This window comes from Prosopis cineraria, unplaced genomic scaffold, assembly GCF_029017545.1.
Source record: "Prosopis cineraria cultivar Desert tree isolate PC_DT_omini unplaced genomic scaffold, ASM2901754v1 PC11, whole genome shotgun sequence".
NCBI classification, from domain to species: Eukaryota; Viridiplantae; Streptophyta; class Magnoliopsida; order Fabales; family Fabaceae; genus Prosopis; species Prosopis cineraria.
The window spans coordinates 11,965,035-11,985,499 of record NW_026555342.1 but is presented as its reverse complement, the minus strand read 5'-3'; the positions used below and the strand labels follow the sequence as shown (position 1 = coordinate 11,985,499).

Below are 20,465 nucleotides of genomic sequence, written 5' to 3'. Positions count from 1 at the left end.
GATCAATTTATGAGTTTGAATAGATAAGAAAAAGACACTCAAGTTACGTCAATTTAGAAGAAAAACTGGCATAGATATCTCATTGACAATTTAAGTTCAATTATTCCAAGGAGGTAAATATTGGGATTAATACCTTCAAAAAACCCATATATATATATCAACAGGCGAAAGCCTGAAAATATTTTTTTGGGTAAAAAAATATAGCCGGCCATGATCACGGATGTTGATAGTTGAAATACTAAAATAAATTTATATATACATATATATATTTATCATTTTAAAAATTAATTAGTCAGTCGGATCATGATAGCACGTAAACCTGAAATCTCCCGAGACAAATTTCAAAGTTGTCCACCGTGGCTAAGAACGAATTTGCAGTAACTTGTGTTCAGTTTCACTTGCACGTGGCAGTTGAATGATTCTAAAGGTCTAGATAACTGACGCTAGACACCAAGGTGATGGGAACTTGTTGAGAATTTATCCGTGAATCATCAGAATTCAGACATATCCAAATAATAAAAATTTCACACACGACAAATTAAAACAATAGTACATTAATCAGAGACATCCGATTCAGCTCGGAGCAAAATTTCCCAAATCACTTTTTTTTTTTGTATTAAACACATCTCGATGGATGGGCATAATTAATGAAGCTACCTAGAGATATGTTATTCCGAAATTAAAATCTTGAAAGCATTTTTAATTACTAGTTATGTACACCCTCCTTTAAAAAATATAAGATATTTTTAATTTTTTAAATTATAATTATTGTCTTTTTTAAAAAATATTCATATTAAATAAATTATTTTATATTTATTTTAGAATGAAATAATCTATTAAATAGAGACAAATATGAAAAGATAGAATTAATTTAAAGATAAATAATTATTTTATAGAAGATGAGATTCAATTAAAAATGTTTTATATTTTGTAACGAAGGGAGTAAATAGTTTGATATATAATTTAATCACAATTAAGAGATGCAATCCCATGACCCAGTCGTATTATTAAATTAGTGTCACCAACTCTAAACGAAAACTTCACCCATATATCCACAACAATTACCTAACCAAAGTAATTATATTAGAGGGCCAACAAGAGACATATTCCACATCTTTGGTTTTATGATTTAAAAGCTGAACTTTTCTCCACATCGTTCCATTTTATTCTTTTTTTAATACGGGAGTGAATATTTATATATTTTATTTGTAAGATAGCATTTGTTTTAATGCGGGAAACTAATCAATTCCTTTATCAGATCATACCACAGAATCGGGTTTTGAAATTTATAAAAAATATACTTAATTATATATATTTTTTCCACGTTTTAACTATCAATGTTTTTGTTACTCTCGGCATCTCTTCTCATCCATTGTCATTGTCTCTTGCCAATTAAAAAATAGAGGTAAGCTTGACGCACCACTCTCAATTTTCTGTTTTTACTTCTCCAAGTGATCAACTTGTCTTAATTCTACTTATAAATTTTTATACCATTTAAAAAAACGATTTTAAATATAAATTCAAATTCACAATCCAAACGCTACCCAATGACATTCGGGCTTTTCTTGTAAAAAAGGATATTTGATATCCGCCTCCTTATTTTAAATTATAAAATCATAAAAAAAAAAGATATTTAAACTCGATCGTCTGTTCTTTGATGGCATTCACATAGAATATAACACCTAAAAGGGAAAACTCAGAGTCGGTCATGAGTCACATGCATGCAAATATGTAAAGATGAATATTAATTAATTAATATGTCATATGGGTGTACAGGAAGAAGCCTCAAGAAGTATCGATTACGTTGAGACAGATTTGCATATGCGTTCAACTACCAAACCGACACACAGTGGATTACAGGTCCAACGTTAGATATTTTAGATATACATAGCCATATCCAGCTTGTAAATTCAAATCGAATCATTATTATTATGTACAACGCATCCAGGCTTCTTCCTCTTCTTCTTCTTCTTATCTTGCAAGCATCAGCATAGTTGAATTTATGAATATAAATGTTTATCCTGTGGGCTTTAATTAGATTATGTATATAACCATTTCATTTTCTCTGTGTTTCGTCGAACTCCTCTCTTCTGATTGATTACCTATCCTTCTTACGTTATAATTAAGTATACCTAGAAAAAGTTACAAATAAGACACAAGTTTTTCAGCTCTTCACTCTTGTCGCCTCTCTGCTTGTCTTTCTGAAGCCGTTGTTTCATGAATTCTTATTCTTGCATCACCAAAGCATGACATGCATTTTCTTATCATCAAATCAACAATGTCCTGTCGTCATTAGGTTTGCTTGTGTAATTTATTATATATTTATTTAAGAAAAAATTACACAAGTTTTGAAATTAGAATGAAAGCATGTCTAATTTTTTTTTGGGTGTTCATGATCGCTGGGAATGGACCTATATTATGTCTTATTAATCCAGACTCGATCGTTTATCAGGCTCTCAAGTTAAAGAGATATCTTTAAAGATATTTTTATCAGCATAAATTCAACAAAAAAAAAAAAAGAAAAGTAAATATAATTAATTCAAAGCTACTTTTAATAATTTGAGCGTTATGTATATAAAACTCTCTAGTAATTTTAAATTTTTAATATTGATTAGTTAGGGAAAGAAAAAACTTCAAGACAGAATTCTAACAGTGTGTTGTTGGGCAATTGACATTCTAACTCCCATATTGAAAGAAAAACTTTACTTTACTATTAAGAGTAAAACAGTTAATGCATGTAAATCTTGACACGGTGGCAGCTAATTAAGCTGACTGAATCCCACACGTGAAAGTAATTATAATGAAGTGGATTAGACTACATGCAATATTTGCAAATTAAACAGCGAATCACAAATAACAAGTCCAAGATTCCACGAGATCTGTGTTCACACCCACTTGAGCTCATAGCTCCAAAGATGCTGATTCACACTCAAATTAATTAGACCAAATCAAGCATCCATCTCACTAACCTTGCTTTTAATTAGTATTATTAATTGCTTTTCTTTATGTCATCAAATCTGGGTCCTACACGGCATCTCATTCTCATGTCTTCGGTCAACAAAGCCCACCTTCGCCTCTCCTCTTCATATATATACCTAAACCTCCCCACCTCTCTATCCTCTCTCATTCCAACATTTCATTCAATTTACACACACAGGCATATACATACATACATACATACATATATATCTCCATATCATCATTCAGATTCAATAAGGTATATATAGCTGATCAGATAAACATGGGAAACTGTTGCCGGAAGACGTCGTCGATGGAATGGGCCGGCGACGACTGGGGTTCGTTGAGGTCGTCATCGTCAACGAGATCGAGCAAGGTATTTGACGAAGATCATGCATGGCCGGAGAAGAAGCAGCTTCTGGGAGCTTGTTCTTCTTCTGATAGAAGTAATAAAGAGAGTGGGAAAGTGACGATAAAGATCTCGAAGAAGGAACTCGAGGAATTAATGAGAGGTCTGGGGAAGAAGGAGCGAGAAGGAAGATCAGCTTCTGCGGAACAAGTTCTGGTTCGCTTGTTAAGCGCTAGAGATCATCATCATCATGCTCAGCATGGGCCTTGGAGGCCTGTTCTGCAGAGTATTCCTGAGCTTGATTAATTTTTCAATTTGTTGTACAAATTACAATCAAAACCATCAAATCCCTTCATTGTATTATTCTTTTTTTTTTATTGGGTTTGAATCTTGCGATTTCGTGTATATGTCATTGTAACCTGGGAATTAATGCGCAGTGCTTTATAATTTTTAAACCGGGTTTACTGTCATTGATTGATTTATTTCATTACAAAAGGTATATATATTGGTGCAAGGATACTAATTACATGTTATATTTACCAATTCATTGAAATAAATAGCGTGATTATTAATTATTAATTAAACAAACATTTATTACTTTAATGGCTATGTGTAAATAGGAAAGTATCCTATAATATATATCCAGCCCTTAATTAATATTCCTGGTGCTACCCTTTCTGGATCCATGACGTCCACTACGTCGAGTTTGATCATTTCTTTTTTCGTTTTTCTTTGCTACGAGGTTTCCTTGATTAAGTATTGTTTGGGATATGTAGTCTCGCTACTATACTGATCCCCTACTTCTTTTGAGAGGTTTCCTTGATTGTAGTTTTTGTTTTCTTAATATATATATATATATATATATATTAACATCCTATCGGTTTTATGTTCTGCCAGTATTTTTTTAATAGATTTATATAGAACCTGCTATCTGGATCTGAGGTTGAAACTTTATTTTTGTCCACACACACATTCTTTCAATTTTTTTTTTTTGACTGAAAATGGAATAGAAACAGCCAAATTTACAAGACCAAAAACAAAACAGAAAACCAGCACCTTTCACCATCCTCCTCCTCTAGAAGTTAAACAGATTGATGATTAAAGGAGCCATAAGAATCCGCACTAACAAGCCCAATGTTCAAGAAGAGTATTGCGATAAATATTATCATGCCAAGCACACATTCTTTCACCTTTTTCTTCAGCAACAACCAAATCTAACTGTTCGTCCAGGCTTGGTTTGGTTTGAAAGAAAGATGTTTTTTAAGTAAAATGAAGGAAAGATTTTTAATGGAGTGAGGATGGGAATGGAAAAAAAGTACTTTATGTAAGAAAAGAAATAAAACAATTTAATATGAACAAAGTTAAATTTAGTGAAAATGTCTGGTCTCTCACTTTCTCAACACAACAAAATAAGGTTGAAATTTTCATCGAAATAGTTGTTCACATTTAGTACCAAATATTGCCTTTTGATAGGAGTGCACCAATGTACAATAAAAAAAACATAAAACAGTTTACCGAGTGATGTTCGGTGTGATGGAGATAAAAAAGAAATGAAATAAATAAATTTAAGAAGACATGCCCATAACAGTAAAAAGAACAAAAATAATTCGATGGAAATGTTTTTTAATGGATTCCATGCTCTACAGTAACTCTCCCTCTGAGGGCTGTGTGAAGATGTTTTGAGTTCAAAGGCAAAATTATTAGTAAAACTTAACATGTGTAATTGTCCCTTTAAAAAAAATGCACTCATCATTCTTTACAAAATTATATATTAAACTTTTATATTATAGTGATTCTAATAAAATATTAAATTAATTCAATAGTTAAGTGAAAAATTAGTATTTACAAAGTGCTCATAGCCCATCTTATATATTGCGATAGAATATTAATAATGATATGGGATGGCAATGCATTTTTAACAAAAAAAATATAATTAAGACTAATAATATCAATTATTAATGTGAAAAATTAATAATAATTATATAAATTATAAACAAGATTTTTAATAAGGCTTAAAAGTATCACATTGATGGTTTAAAATTACACAAAGTCTTGATACTAATATTTGTCAATGTTTTAGGCTTTAGAATAAGAAAATGATAAAATGAAAGTGAGACTGTGAAAAAAATTTAATGTAAGTTCATATAATGCAAATCAATATCTTATAGTTCTCACTATTCTTTTTTATGTAGATAACGAACTCAGCTCAATAATATGATTAAAACTTTTTAACAAAAAAAGCAATCAATATTTTTTATTATATTTCATCCACAATTAAATATATAATAATACAAATATCATTTCCACGTACATATATAATATGGGTATTAATATATATATTTTTGGAGGCTAAAGGCAATTGCCTTATGGCTTCCATGGCCCTGCTCCCTCCTTGTCACAATGGAATCATTTTGTGCCAAAATCTTTCCCACTGGAATCATGGAAAAAACTTGTCGTCAATTTTTGTAAAACCACGTGCCGTACACTGAAAGCCAAACCAGTAACTAGTTTCTTGGGCCTTGCCAAGGAATTCAATCTAGCGTGGCAAAGAGCGCTTATTGAGACATTTTCTTCGGTTTCAGTAATTTAGGCTTATGTCTGGCCCAAAAGGCAGAAGAGAACTAATCTGGGATTATGGGCTGTCTTTCTCACATGTTGCCCATTCAAGGAAAAAAGCCCATTGCCTCATATAAATGAAGACAGCCCAAATCCACGAATTTAATTTGAATCTTTTGAGTGTAGTTTATCATCACATAAGATTGATTCGCTCAATTAAATTGAGTTAATTTATTTTTCCATTCTAGTTGAATTGGTAAAATAATATTAAAATTATTTTATTTTAATTTATTTATTTTTTTGAGTGACTGAAAGTCAAAATTGTAACATCCTGATTTTTTTATATAATAAAGAAATTGTGGAATTTAGGTTTTGAGAAAAAAAATGATAATAATAGGAATTTATATTATTTGAGGTTATTTAGAAATAATATTATGGTTAGGTATTTAATTATGAATTTAAAAATTTAAATTTAAAATCACATAAGCAATATTTAGTTAAGATATAATATATAAATAATTTTTTTTATGTATGTGTTGAAAAAAAAAAAGAGAAGGTAGAAGGAACAAAAAAAAGGGGGTGGAAGGTTGTTGTTTCTAAGTCCCACATTGGTTAGATGAGGGAAGAGAAGAGGTGCCTTCATGTATAAAAAGGAGGGGGTGTGTGCATTAGGAAGCATGAGAGGCTAAGATGCAATTTAGAGAAATTGCAACTTTTGGCCCAAAGGTTTGAATAATTAAATTCAAACCTATAGTTTTTTTTAATATAATTTTGGGACTCACAATCCCATTTTTATATTATTTTTCTCTCTTTCTCTCACGTTGCTCGGCGTTTTCTTACAAGGGGGGATTATTTTCTTTTTCTTCAGGTATGTTCTAACTTTCCTGTTTAGATTAGCATTTAAAAATTTATTTAATTACAAAATTAATTTTATAGTTATTTTTAAATAATATTAGCTTTCTAGTGATATGATTATTTTGTAGGATAGAGTAAATATTTTGATTAGGATTTTTCTATAGGATAGTTAATCTGATGATATGATGGATTAAAAATATAGGTTAAAATTTTAGGGATATAAAAAATATTATAGAATATTTTTTTAAGGTTGAAACTCATGTTTAAGAATTTTTGAGTTAAAATCTAGATCTATATGGTTGAATTTATGTGGAATCTGAGACGTAGGGATAAACCTATGATTATTAAATATTTATTTAAGTATGAATAGGTATTTTTGAGGTTATAGAAAGGTGATTTGAGGCTTCAGGATAATTCTAAAATTTTTAATTTATTTTTGGATGAATTTTTAGAATATAGAAGGATGAAATTGTGATACTAGAAGTGAATTGAGGATAAAAAAAATAGTTCATTAGGGTACGAGAATTTTAGAAAAGAATTTAAAAGTTAAATGAGGCATAAATCTTAAATTAGTGTTAATATGGACTATAGATCTAAGACTTTCTAACTCTTTAAATTAGAGTTATTTATTTTAATGTAAAATTAATATATAGTATTGTGAAATAATTATGTAGATTATATTGACAAAGATAGTGGTGAAAAAGGAGTTGTGAAGGGGAACTTGTTATTCAAGACACAAGGTAACCATTATTAATGTGTTGTGATGAGTGTGTTTGTGAATGGTTATGTGTTGTTTTGTTGTTTTGAAAAATTATGAATTATTAAAATAAATACTGTATATACTTGTTTGAAATTATTGCCAAGTGGGTTAAAAATTTATTTTTGTTTATCATGATGAGATATTATTGTTCGGATATATTCCTGTTTGGATATTTGAATGATGCATGACTTGTCAGGGTATTTTAATGTATGGTGTTAATGGAAATTTCTGTTCGGTTAATTATTACCACGTGGTAAGCCCTCATTGGACCCAATGAGTGGCGTGTCGCTTGGTCCAACTCACCTTTGGCCGGGTGATTTGGCGTCCGAGCATGGCGAAAGGAGGATATAAGGTGCAGTCATGCAAATTAAATACTTGTTCGGTTTGTTTGAAAGTATTGTTCGGTTAAATGTTTTGTGTGCCCACTTAGCAATCGCATGATTAGTTACATCCGCATGCATCATTACATATTAATTTTTGGTTACTGGGACTTTTAAGTCTCATTCCCCGTGGTTAATATTTTTACAGGAGCGAGTCCGGCCGAGAAAGCACCAGAGGTGTAACTGTGGTGTATGAGACACCATCTTTTACGTTGCCTCTTATTTTAGATTATACAATGTATCTTGTGCCAACTTAGGACATATCTTCTTTGTGAAGCATGTAAACTCTAATCCTTTTTATTAAAAGTATTTATATGACCAAGAGGATTATGTCTGTCGCTCTTGATTTATGATCTGATTTGAATAACATGCTATGAGGATCATGTCTGTCCCTCATGGTTCTAATTGTTTTTTTTTGAGATATTTTAAGACCTGTGGTATATTGTCTTGGATGTATCGTGGTAGAAATTTTTCTACCATGATAAGGGTTCAATGAAAAAAATAAAAAAATAAAAAAAAGGATTTGTTGAATTAATAACTTGTGAAAAATCGGTCTGTAAATTTGAGGGTGTTACATATTGGTATCAGAGCATATAGTCGGTTGGCAATATACATTGTTATGGTGCTTCTCATTGTATGGCCATGATATAGCTAGGCTAATTTTATTATTTATATCTTGTATCCTTTAGGAGGGGAGAGAAAATGCCTGTTACTCGTGGTAACTCAGGATTCCAACATGAGCACCTACCACCGCCACTGCCAAATGAGGAGCCTGACTTGGCGGAATTAAGAATGCTTGTAAAAACATTAACAGACAAGGTTCAAGGATACGAACAAGAGTTGACGGAGCTAAAGAGGCAAAAGGTAACTGAAAATGGAGATAGGGCTCATGTTGAGAGTCATGTGGGGGAAGGCAGTTCCTCACATCCTGCCACTCCGAGAGATCATGAGTCTAGAAGGAAGGAAATTAGGCAGGAGGAACAGAGAGCCCCACCGACCATTACTGATGTGTGGGAAACTGTTAGGAAGTTTAACCCTCCTACGTTTGATGGTAACCTTAAACCATCCGTGGTAGAGGAATGGGTGAAGAGACTCGAATCCATCTTTCGAGTAGTCACATGCACCAGCAATCAAAAAGTACAAGTAGCATTAGTGCTCCTAGTGAAAGGAGCAAGAGATTGGTGGGAGACAGCAGGGCCCAGGGATGATTCTACACTCACCTGGGAGGAATTCAAGGAAAAATTATTCAGGCATTACTTTCCATCAGAGTTAAGGTCTGAGAAGGAAGCGGAATTCCATGCCTTTAAGCAAGGGAACCTCGATGAGGACACATTCATTGCTAAGTTTCAGGAGTTATCTAGATACTCCACGTACCTGCAGTATAGGGATGATTCCGAATGGAAGGCTAAGCGCTTATTGGAGAAGGCTAGACCAGAATTGAGGGAACAATTGCTCATCTAGATATCCGAGATTATGATGAAATGTGCATAAAACTACAAGTAGTAGCTCGCAGTAAGAAGGAGGTCGAGAGAGAGAAGAGGGGTTATTCATATAGTAGACCCCCAACCTACCCTCGACCCACCGGAGGCATTATGAAGAAAAACCATCAGGGTTCGAGTAGCTCATGGAACCAAGGAAGGCAGAAGGGTCCATTTCAAAGGGGCCAAGGACAGAGGAGCTATCATAGTAGTTATCACGGGTCACAGAGGAGCCCAACAGTATCTACACCTGCCCCGAGTACAGCGAGCTCTCAACAGTGCACTAAATGCGGGCGTCGTCATTTCGGACAGTGTTGGGTCTGTTACATTTGTGGGAAACCCGGTCACATTGCAAAGTTTTGTGGGGACAACCAGGCTCAAATATGAAGAACCCTTCCCAACATCCTACTGTCTCTGGCCGTGTGTTTGCTCTTACTCAGGACACCATGAACTCCCCAGATGCCATTAGAGGTAACATCAAAATCCTTCATCATGATATTGTTGCACTATTTGATTCGGGTGCTACACACTCTTTTATTTCTGAAACTTGTGTAAAGGACCTTGATTTGCCTGTGTGTATTTTACCTTTTGATATGAATGTGTCTACTCCTGCGGGAGAATCTGTAAGGACTGCTAAGGCATGCCTTAACCTAGTAGTCGAGTTTAAAAATAGGAAAACAACTATGGACTTAATTATCCTACCACTGAGAGGTATGGATGTAATTGTGGGAATGAATTGGATGGCTGCAAATGGTGCTATCCTAGATTGTAGAGAGAGGAGTGTGTCTTTATCTTCTTTGTCGGTGACCCCAGTCGAGACTCAAGATCATGTTTTCTTGTCGGCGGCGCAAGTTGATAGATGTATGAAGAAGGGTTGCCAGGCCTACATGGTTTTCTTCTCTATCCAAGCTGAGATTGATGAAGGCGTGAAGAATATCCCAATTGTCAAAGAATTTGCGGATGTATTTCCAGACGAAGTCTCCGGTTTACCCCCAAAGCGCGAGGTAGAGTTCTCAATTGAATTGGTACCCGGTACAGGGCCAATTTCTAAGGCTCCTTATCGGATGTCCCCTTCAGAGTTAGCGGAACTGAAAAAGCAAATTGAAGAGCTACTTGAGAAGGGTTTCATCAGACCGAGTGTTTCACCTTGGGGATCTCCAGTCCTTTTTGTAAAGAAGAAGGACGGAAGCCTCCGATTGTGCATTGATTATAGACAATTGAACAAAGTAACCATCAAGAACAAATATCCACTTCCGAGAATCGATGATTTGCTGGATCAGCTTGTGGGATCCGCAGTTTTCTCAAAGATTGACTTAAGGTCAGGGTACCACCAATTGAGAGTGAGAGCAGAGGATATACCTAAGACAGCATTTCGGACGAGATATGGGCATTATGAATTCATGGTGATGCCGTTTGGACTTACGAATGCTCCTGCGGTATTCATGGATTACATGAATAGGATCTTTCGACCCTATTTAGATAAGTTTGTAGTAGTGTTTATTGATGACATTCTTATTTATTCAAAGGATGAGGAGGCTCATGGTGAACATTTAAGAATCGTCTTGCAAGTTTTGAGGGAACATAAGCTTTATGCCAAATTAAACAAGTGTGAATTTTGGCTCCAAGAAGTAAAGTTTTTGGGCCATGTTGTGTCCAGAGATGGAGTTGCGGTGGATCCTAGCAAGATTGATGCAGTGATGAAGTGGGAACAGCCAAAATCTGTTACAGAGATACGAAGCTTTTTAGGTTTAGCAGGTTATTATCGTCGCTTTATTAAGGGATTTTCGCAAATTGCGATGCCCTTAACTAAGCTGACTAAGAAGGATGCCCCATTTATTTGGACTGACAAATGTGAAGCTGCTTTCCAAGAATTGAAAAAGAGGTTAACCACTACTCCAGTATTGACTATTCCTGACCCTGTGGTGCCGTACACTCTGTACACTGATGCTTCTTTAAAGGGTTTAGGATGTGTTTTGATGCAAAATGACCGAGTGGTTGCCTATTCCTCCAGACAGTTGAGACCACACGAGGAAAATTACCCTACTCATGATTTGGAGTTAGCTGCAGTTGTGTTTGCTCTGAAGATATGGAGACACTACTTGTATGGATCTAAGTTTCAAATCTTCAGTGACCATAAGAGCCTGAAGTATTTATTTGATCAAAAAGAGCTTAATATGAGGCAGCGACGATGGATGGAATTTCTGAAGGATTATGACTTTGAATTACATTACCATCCGGGTAAGGCTAACGTGGTAGCTGACGCCTTAAGTAGAAAGACTATTCATGCTGCACATTTGATGGTTCATGAATATCATTTGTGGAACAGTTTTCATGATGTTCCAGTAGATGTGATTGAACATCAAATGGCCGCACTCCAGGTAGCAGACTTTGAGAGCAAATTCTGGGAAGATCTCAGAGTCTCACAGCAGAGTGATGACTACTTAAGGAATATAAGGAAGGAGATAGTGGTAGGTAAGGCCCCAAATTTTACCATCTCTGAGGACACAGTGATGAAGTATAAAGGTAGAGTTTGTGTACCTAATGATCCAAGATTGAGGAATATCCTTTTAGAAGAAGCTCATAGGAGCAAATATACAATTCATCCCGGTATAACTAAAATGTACCATGATTTGAAGCGAGGTTGGTGGTGGCCAGGAATGAAGAAAGATGTAACTGAATTTGTTTCTAGATGTTTAACGTGTCAGAAGATAAAGATAGAACATCAGAAGCCAGCTGGAACACTGCAACCGTTAGATATTCCAAAGTGGAAATGGGATGATATTTCTATGGATTTCATCACTGGACTGCCAAGAACACCCTCGAGTAAGGATGCTATTTGGGTGATAGTAGACCGACTCACCAAATCGGCTCACTTTTTGGCGATCAAGTTTACCTCTACATTAGAGAAATTTGCTGAGATATACATTAAGGAGATAGTTAGACTTCATGGTATACCCTCTAGAATTGTGTCAGATCGTGACCCAAGGTTCACTTCAAACTTTTGGGGTGCGCTACAGAAGCTATGGGTACCAGACTGAGTTTTAGCACCGCATACCACCCCCAAACAGATGGACAAACAGAGAGGACGATCCAGACTTTGGAGGACATGTTGAGAGCTTGTGCCATTGAACTACCAGGTAGTTGGGATAATCATTTGCCATTAGCTGAATTTGCTTATAATAACAGCTATCATTCTAGTATTGGGATGGCGCCTTATGAGGCCTTGTATGGAAGGAAGTGTAGATCGCCTTTGTGTTGGACAGAATTAAGTGAGAGGAGTATCATTGGTCCAGAAATTGTAGAGCAGACCACCCAGAAGATTGCAATGATTAAGCAAAAATTGCTAACAGCTCAGAGCCGACAGAAGAGCTATGCTGATAAGAGAAGACGACCGTTAGAGTTTGAAGTAGGAGATCATGTATTTTTGAAGGTTTCTCCGATGACAGGCATTGGTAGATCCATTAAGGCAAAGAAGTTGACACCTAGATTTATGGGCCCGTATGAGATCTTGGAGCGAATTGGACTGCTGCATATAGAGTTGCATTACCTCCACAGATTGCAGGTATCCATAATGTGTTCACGTATCACAGTTGAAGAAGTACAACCGGATCCCTCCCATGTTATTGAACCTGAAGAAGTAGAATTGAGGGAGAATTTGACCTTTAGATCCGAACCGGAGCGAATTGAGGACTTTAAGGACAAAAACTGCGCAATAAGACCATCCGACTCGTGAAGGTGATTTGGAAGGGTGGAGCCCTAGGTGATGCTACTTGGGAAACCGAGGAGAGTATGAGGCGAGATTATCCACATTTATTTGCTTAGGTACATAGTTTCTATGCTTATCTATTAAATTTTGAGGACAAAATTTCTAAAAGGAGGGGAGAATTGTAACATCCTGATTTTTTATATAATAAAGAAATTGTGGAATTTAGGTTTTGAGAAAAAAAATGATAATAATAGGAATTTATATTATTTGAGGTTATTTAGAAATAATATTATGGTTAGGTATTTAATTATGAATTTAAAAATTTAAATTTAAAACACATAAGCAATATTTAGTTAAGATATAATACATAAATAATTTTTTTTTATGTATGTGTTGAAAAAAAAAAAGAGAAGGTAGAAGGAACAAAAAAAAAGGGGGTGGAAGGTTGTTGTTTCTAAGTCCCACATTGGTTAGATGAGGGAAGAGAAGAGGTGCCTTCATGTATAAAAAGGAGGGGGTGTGTGCATTAGGAAGCATGAGAGGCTAAGATGCAATTTAGAGAAAATTGCAACTTTTGGCCCAAAGGTTTGAATAATTAAATTCAAACCTATAGTTTTTTTTTAATATAATTTTGGGACTCACAATCCCATTTTTATATTATTTTTCTCTCTTCCTCTCACGTTGCTCGGCGTTTTCTTACAAGGGGGGATTATTTTCTTTTTCTTCAGGTATGTTCTAACTTTCCTGTTTAGATTAGCATTTAAAAATTTATTTAATTACAAAATTAATTTTATAGTTATTTTCTAAATAATATTAGCTTTCTAGTGATATGATTATTTTGTAGGATAGAGTAAATATTTTGATTAGGATTTTTTTATAGGATAGTTAATCTGATGATATGATGGATTAAAAATATAGGTTAAAATTCTTAGGGATATAAAAAATATTATAGAATATTTTCTTGAGGTTGAAACTCATGTTTAAGAATTTTTGAGTTAAAATCTAGATCTATATGGTTGAATTTATGTGGAATCTGAGACGTAGGGATAAACCTATGATTATTAAATATTTATTTAAGTATGAATAGGTATTTTTGAGGTTATAGAAAGGTGATTTGAGGCTTCAGGATAATTCTAAAATTTTTAATTTATTTTTGGATGAATTTTTAGAATATAGAAGGATGAAATTGTGATACTAGAAGTGAATTGAGGATAAAAAAAATAGTTCATTAGGGTACGAGAATTTTAGAAAAGAATTTGAAAAGTTAAATGAGGCATAAATCTTAAATTAGTGTTAATATGGACTATAGATCTAAGACTTTCTAACTCTTTAAATTAGAGTTATTTATTTTAATGTAAAATTAATATATAGTATTGTGAAATAATTATGTAGATTATATTGACAAAGATAGTGGTGAAAAAGGAGTTGTGAAGGGGAACTTGTTATTCAAGACACAAGGTAACCATTATTAATGTGTTGTGATGAGTGTGTTTGTGAATGGTTATGTGTTGTTTTGTTGTTTGAAAAAATTATGAATTATTAAAATAAATACTGTATATACTTGTTTGAAATTATTGCCAAGTGGGTTAAAAATTTATTTTTGTTTATCATGATGAGATATTATTGTTCGGATATATTCCTGTTTGGATATTTGAATGATGCATGACTTGTCAGGGTATTTTAATGTATGGTGTTAATGGAAATTTCTGTTCGGTTAATTATTACCACGTGGTAAGCCCTCATTGGACCCAATGAGTGGCGTGTCGCTTGGTCCAACTCACCTTTGGCCGGGTGATTTGGCGTCCGAGCATGGCGAAAGGAGGATATAAGGTGCAGTCATGCAAATTAAATACTTGTTCGGTTTGTTTGAAAGTATTGTTCGGTTAAATGTTTTGTGTGCCCACTTAGCAATCGCATGATTAGTTACATCCGCATGCATCATTACATATTAATTTTTGGTTACTGGGACTTTTAAGTCTCATTCCCCGTGGTTAATATTTTTACAGGAGCGAGTCCGGCCGAGAAAGCACCAGAGGTGTAACTGTGGTGTATGAGACACCATCTTTTACGTTGCCTCTTATTTTAGATTATACAATGTATCTTGTGCCAACTTAGGACATATCTTCTTTGTGAAGCATGTAAACTCTAATCCTTTTTATTAAAAGTATTTATATGACCAAGAGGATTATATCTGTCGCTCTTGATTTATGATCTGATTTGAATAACATGCTATGAGGATCATGTCTGTCCCTCATGGTTCTAATTGTTTTTTTTGAGATATTTTAAGACCTGTGGTATATTGTCTTGGATGTATCGTGGTAGAAATTTTTCTACCATGATAAGGGTTCAATGAAAAAAATAAAAAAATAAAAAAAAGGATTTGTTGAATTAATAACTTGTGAAAAATCGGTCTGTAAATTTGAGGATGTTACAAAAATTCTTCAAAATTTTCAACAGGAGAATAATGCTGGGAATACCAAGACCAGACCATTTTAAGAAAAAGAAAAAGAAAAGAAAGAACTTATGCTAACAATTTATAAACTTTGATATGCTTTTCCTGAATTTTACGTAACCTATCGTCATGGCATTGGAAAAGGATTTATGCTTATGCAATCTTTCGAACATTAATTAAGAATTGTACATTTGATTTTGAAGATAAAGTGTTGAGATTCTGCTCCTTCCGCATTAATTTTTCGTCAACCACATTAAAAAAAATGTGTGAGAGAGAGAGAGAGAGAGATTTATACTATTCAGTCAATATTATGGGGCCCATAATCGTGGTTTTTTCTCATTCACAAATGACAAAGTCTCCAAGTCACTATGCCAGAACAAATACCAATGCACCATTGCATCAGAGCACCGTTTTAATTTAATCTCGTCTTTAATATATCATCATCATCGTCCTAACATCAGAGTCAAAGTCATGCTTCACCATATCCACAAAGAAGCTATGATGAATTCATTCTCATGGTTTAATGCACGATTTAACTAAACAAATGCTTTCTCTAATTCTATTTATAAAATTAATAGAGAAGGATTAGTTTGATCTTGTTTATAAGTTATGCCATTAATTTTTTTATCACATGTTTATTCTTTTATCCTTTATTAAATTTTGATGAGAAAAAAATATGATACTTCCTCTGTTTAAAAATATAATATATTTTTAATCGAATCTCACCTCAATAAAGTAAATATCTATTTTTAAATTAATCATATCTTTTTATATTTATTTTTATTAAATACTTTACAATAAATATAAAGTTATTCATTAATAGGGACACTTTAAAAAAAACAATGCTTACACTTTAAAAGACTAAAAAATACCTTATAATTTTTAGCATCCAATCCCTTAAAAAATATCTTTCATTTTTTAACAGAGAGAATATTAAAATATGTATATTTAATAAATATAAAGTTTATTAATTTTCTAAATATAGTTGACAAATTTAAAGGTTTCTTTAATTTTGATTAAATATGTTAGAAATGATCGATAAATATATAAATGGGGAGCATATCGTATAACAATTTTGATGATAAAATTTAAAAAGATGTAGTTTTTTTTTAACAACATCTAACAACTGTATGTGTGTGTGATATTAGCAGAGGAGCTAAGTAATGCAATATTTAATTGACACATGCATCAACAGTAGAAATAGTCCAAAAGTGAAGCAGCCCAATCCAATGAATGCTTGGACTTCACGAAACAATCTCATCGTTGGCACACCAAAAGAAAAAAAATTATAAAAAAAATATAAGGACTCTTTTAAAGTCATTAATTTCAATTAAGAACTATAAAATATTAAAATCTTAATAAAAAATCATACTTCTTATTTAAAATAAAAAATACATAACTTTATAAAATTATCTTCTACTAAACAATAAAATGTGACAACATATTATTTGTGTGCGAGAAATCCTGTCCTCCCGTGCTCTACTCTTTGCTTGCTACTCTCATCTCCTTCAATCTTAGTTTCTAGTGGAGTGGATCATTATCTAGGTGTATCATCTTCTCCCCTCTTGTTAATTTATAAGCATGTAAATTGCTTCTATTTCTTGACTTTTATATTTTCCTTTTCTCTATCTTTGTTATTAGACCATTGTGATTGTCTGTGGTATATGGGATACATGCTCTATTTTACATCGTTTCTCTTGTATAGCTAGGGAAAAAAAGTAATCTTGTTGATAGTTATATATATGCACACAAGAAAAAAGAGAGAGAGAGAGCATTGTAATTTCCGACAGAGATAGTATTGAAAAAATTAAATGAAAGAAATAACTACATTATTTCTTATCGTTATACAGCAAATTTTTTTTTTTTCTGTGATGAAAAGTGTGGTACTATTAAAAGATGTGACATGGATGCTAAATTGTTAAAGTTATAGTTGGGATTGTTGGAAGGTAGTTGTGAAGTAATAAATTTATATATTGCTTTCAGTTGTTCCAAGTTTATTTCCCATACAACTGCATGTCACTCAAGATGGCCACACAACAAGTAAATAAAGTCATAGTTTCATAACAAAAGGGTGTATCATTGCTCAAGATATAATTAAGCCAGACATATAAAGAATAGATGTAAGAATCCTAAATCTAATGTACAGATTGAAAAAGAGTGAAAACCAAATGCATATTAATTGGTTTGAAATTGAAATGCATTTAGTTTTTACTTATCTATTGTGTTTTGCCATTAAATGATTTTTTGTATGGACAACCACATCATATTTTTTGTACTTATAGTAGTGACAAGTTATGTAAATATGTTTGTATTCTAAGAAGTTTTTTGAAAAGCAAACTGTACAGCTACTATTGAAGTATACGAGATATTTTTTATGTAAAAAAATGTGCAAATGTAGTATGTATATATTGGAATTAGTGTAATGTGGTCTTTATGTTCGTTTCAAGTTTAAATACGTGCTAGTATATTTGTTTTGATAATTAACACTGCTAAAATCACTAACGTGGTATGAGACTATTGTTAATGTTTGTTGGGAATATATGGAATCCTGCTTGGGAATATATTGCTTGTTGATATTTCAAACGCTCACTTTTAAAACTTTCCAAAGTCATATGTGAATATATGAAGGTGACTTGGAAATATGCTAACTTTACTCAAGAATATTAATCCATTGACTCGTCAAATTTCATGCTTATTAATGTGTAGTTAGGCCACTTGAAAAATAAAGCTTCTTTACTGCTGAAGTCACTAATGTGACATGAGAATATTGTTAATGTCCATTAGGAATATATAGAATCCCACTTAGGAATATATTATTTCCTAATATTTCAGAAGCTCACCTTTGAAACTTTTCGAGGTCACGTATAAATATATGAAGGTGACTTAAAAATTTGCTAATTCAACTCAAGAATATTAATCGACTGACTTCTCAAATTTTCATGTTTGTTATGATTAGACTGCTTGAAAAATAAAGTTTCTTCACTATTGAAATCACTATCATGGCATGAGAATATTATTAATATTCATTGGGAATACATGAAACTTCACTTGAAAATAATTGTTTTCTACAATTTTAGAAACTCGCTTGTGAAATGTTTCAAGATGTTAACTTTACTCAAGAATATCAATCTATTGACTTATTAAATATCATGCTTGCTATAATTAGACCACTTATAAAATAAAGTGCCTTTATTGCTGAAAGCATTATCGTAGCATATGAATATTGTTGATGTTAGTTGGGAATTTATCCAAGTCACTTGAAAAAACAAGATAAACCACTACTGAATAAAAGGAGAGTCACTTTGATGTTTAACCAAAAATGCTTAACTATGGCAAGGAATGTAATAGAAGGAGCCATGATAGAGAGTGAAGTACAGGAGAATGCTATCATAGTTGGAGCTATGGTAGAAAGTGTGAAATAATTATGGCAATAGACCAAGGGATGAAAATCAATGATAGATAAAGCAATGAGGAAAGCCCAATGATCACTGGCAATTGATGCAACATTAGAGCATAAAGTTATGATAGGGCTATGGTAGTGATGAATGAAACAAGGAGACGTTGTAGGTGTGAACAATCCAGAATAAAATTAGAGCTTTGCATGGATATTTTGATTTTTTCTTGAAGGGCATTTAAAGTAATTTACATTTTTTAAAAATTCAAAGTAAAGACCATTGTCATTTTTGGAATTTCAATATTTTATGGTCCTCAATTAAAATTAATGACTTTAGGGGTCCTTAATTGTCATTTTCCCTATATCATACAAGGATGAGACCGCGGTGTTCAAAACCAATCAAAATCAATCATACCAAATTAAGTTAAACCAAATCTACATAAATTGATTAAAATTGATTATAAATGAGGTTTGATTTGATTTCTTTATTTTGGCAAAACTGATTAGTTTGGTTTGTTTTATTTTTTTTCTTCTGTAAACTTGAGCCAAATCGAACCAAATCTTATTGTATTTATTATATATTCCTTCCGTTTTAAATTATAAGATACTTTTAAAAAAATTTATCTTCTTAAAATATAAGACACTTTAAGAAAATTAATGTTTCATTAAATAAGTTTATTCCAACATTATCCTCTCTCTATATATATTTAATACTAATTAAGTGTAAATTTAATATTATTAAATCAATGGTATTTTTGAAAGTTTTATTTTTGTTTTTAAAAAAATAAGATTGTTAAGTGTATTTAATAAGATTTATTGATATGTGAGATTTTGTTTAAAATTATCCTATAATTTAGGATAAAGAGAGTATATTTTTATAAATTTTTCAATTTTTCCCTTTTCTAAGTTTAGTTATTTGTAAATCATTAATAAAAATAATTTACAATTAGCTAAATGTTACTTATAATTGTTTAAGACAATTTTTAATTTTATAATCAAGTGTTTTTAAAGCTAACACATTGATTTTTGATAGTTAAATATGATAATTAACTATTAAAAAAAATATTCTTTTGCATTCAGGAGATTTTTTTCATTGCAAATAATAATTAATAGTTAAAATTAGCAGTGAACATAAATATAAATTAGTGATTATGAAGAATATCTTATTAAAAAAATTGTCTTTCATGTTCTGCATATTTTTCTCTCTCTGTTCTGCATATTTTTCTTCATGTCTTGCAATGTAAGTCCATTTACTTCTCTAAATGATACGTTTTACTATCATTTAGCGAGTTTAATATTCTTAATTTTCCCACTCCAAAACATTAATGCTATAAGTAAGAACTGAGTTGTTTCGAAATTAACTCAAGCTGTATAATTAAGAGCATGATTTATGAAATGAAATGTTTTAACTACTTGAATTTTAAAGAATGATGAGAATGCTCAACTTAAAGTGAAGTATTGAATTTACATGAGATAGAATCAAATGAAACGATACCCTTGAAATAAAAATAAATTTTATTGAAAAAAATAATAAATGAAACAAAAGCCAGCCTTGGGAGATATTATATATGACATGG

General features: G+C 32.4%; 1 protein-coding gene and 1 long non-coding RNA gene across 2 annotated transcripts; both read left to right on the top strand.

Annotated features, from left to right (window-relative positions):
- Positions 1-3,136: 3,136 nt before the first annotated feature.
- LOC129284938 (uncharacterized) lies at positions 3,137-3,762 on the top strand. The gene has a single exon (XM_054920458.1). It carries the CDS (start codon positions 3,242-3,244, stop codon positions 3,611-3,613), a length of 372 nt encoding a protein of 123 aa, XP_054776433.1. The 5' UTR covers positions 3,137-3,241; the 3' UTR covers positions 3,614-3,762.
- Positions 3,763-13,450: 9,688 nt separating this feature from the next.
- Positions 13,451-15,186, top strand: LOC129285077 (uncharacterized). The gene is made up of 3 exons (XR_008587072.1): positions 13,451-13,770; positions 14,435-14,500; positions 15,049-15,186. It is a non-coding gene; the product is annotated as an uncharacterized LOC129285077 (long non-coding RNA).
- Positions 15,187-20,465: the final 5,279 nt, after the last annotated feature.

Bases quoted from the DNA above. Each gene is read 5' to 3' on its own strand.
- LOC129284938 (XM_054920458.1), top strand. From the start codon at position 3,242: ATGGGAAACTGTTGCCGGAAGACGTCGTCGATGGAATGGGCCGGCGAC.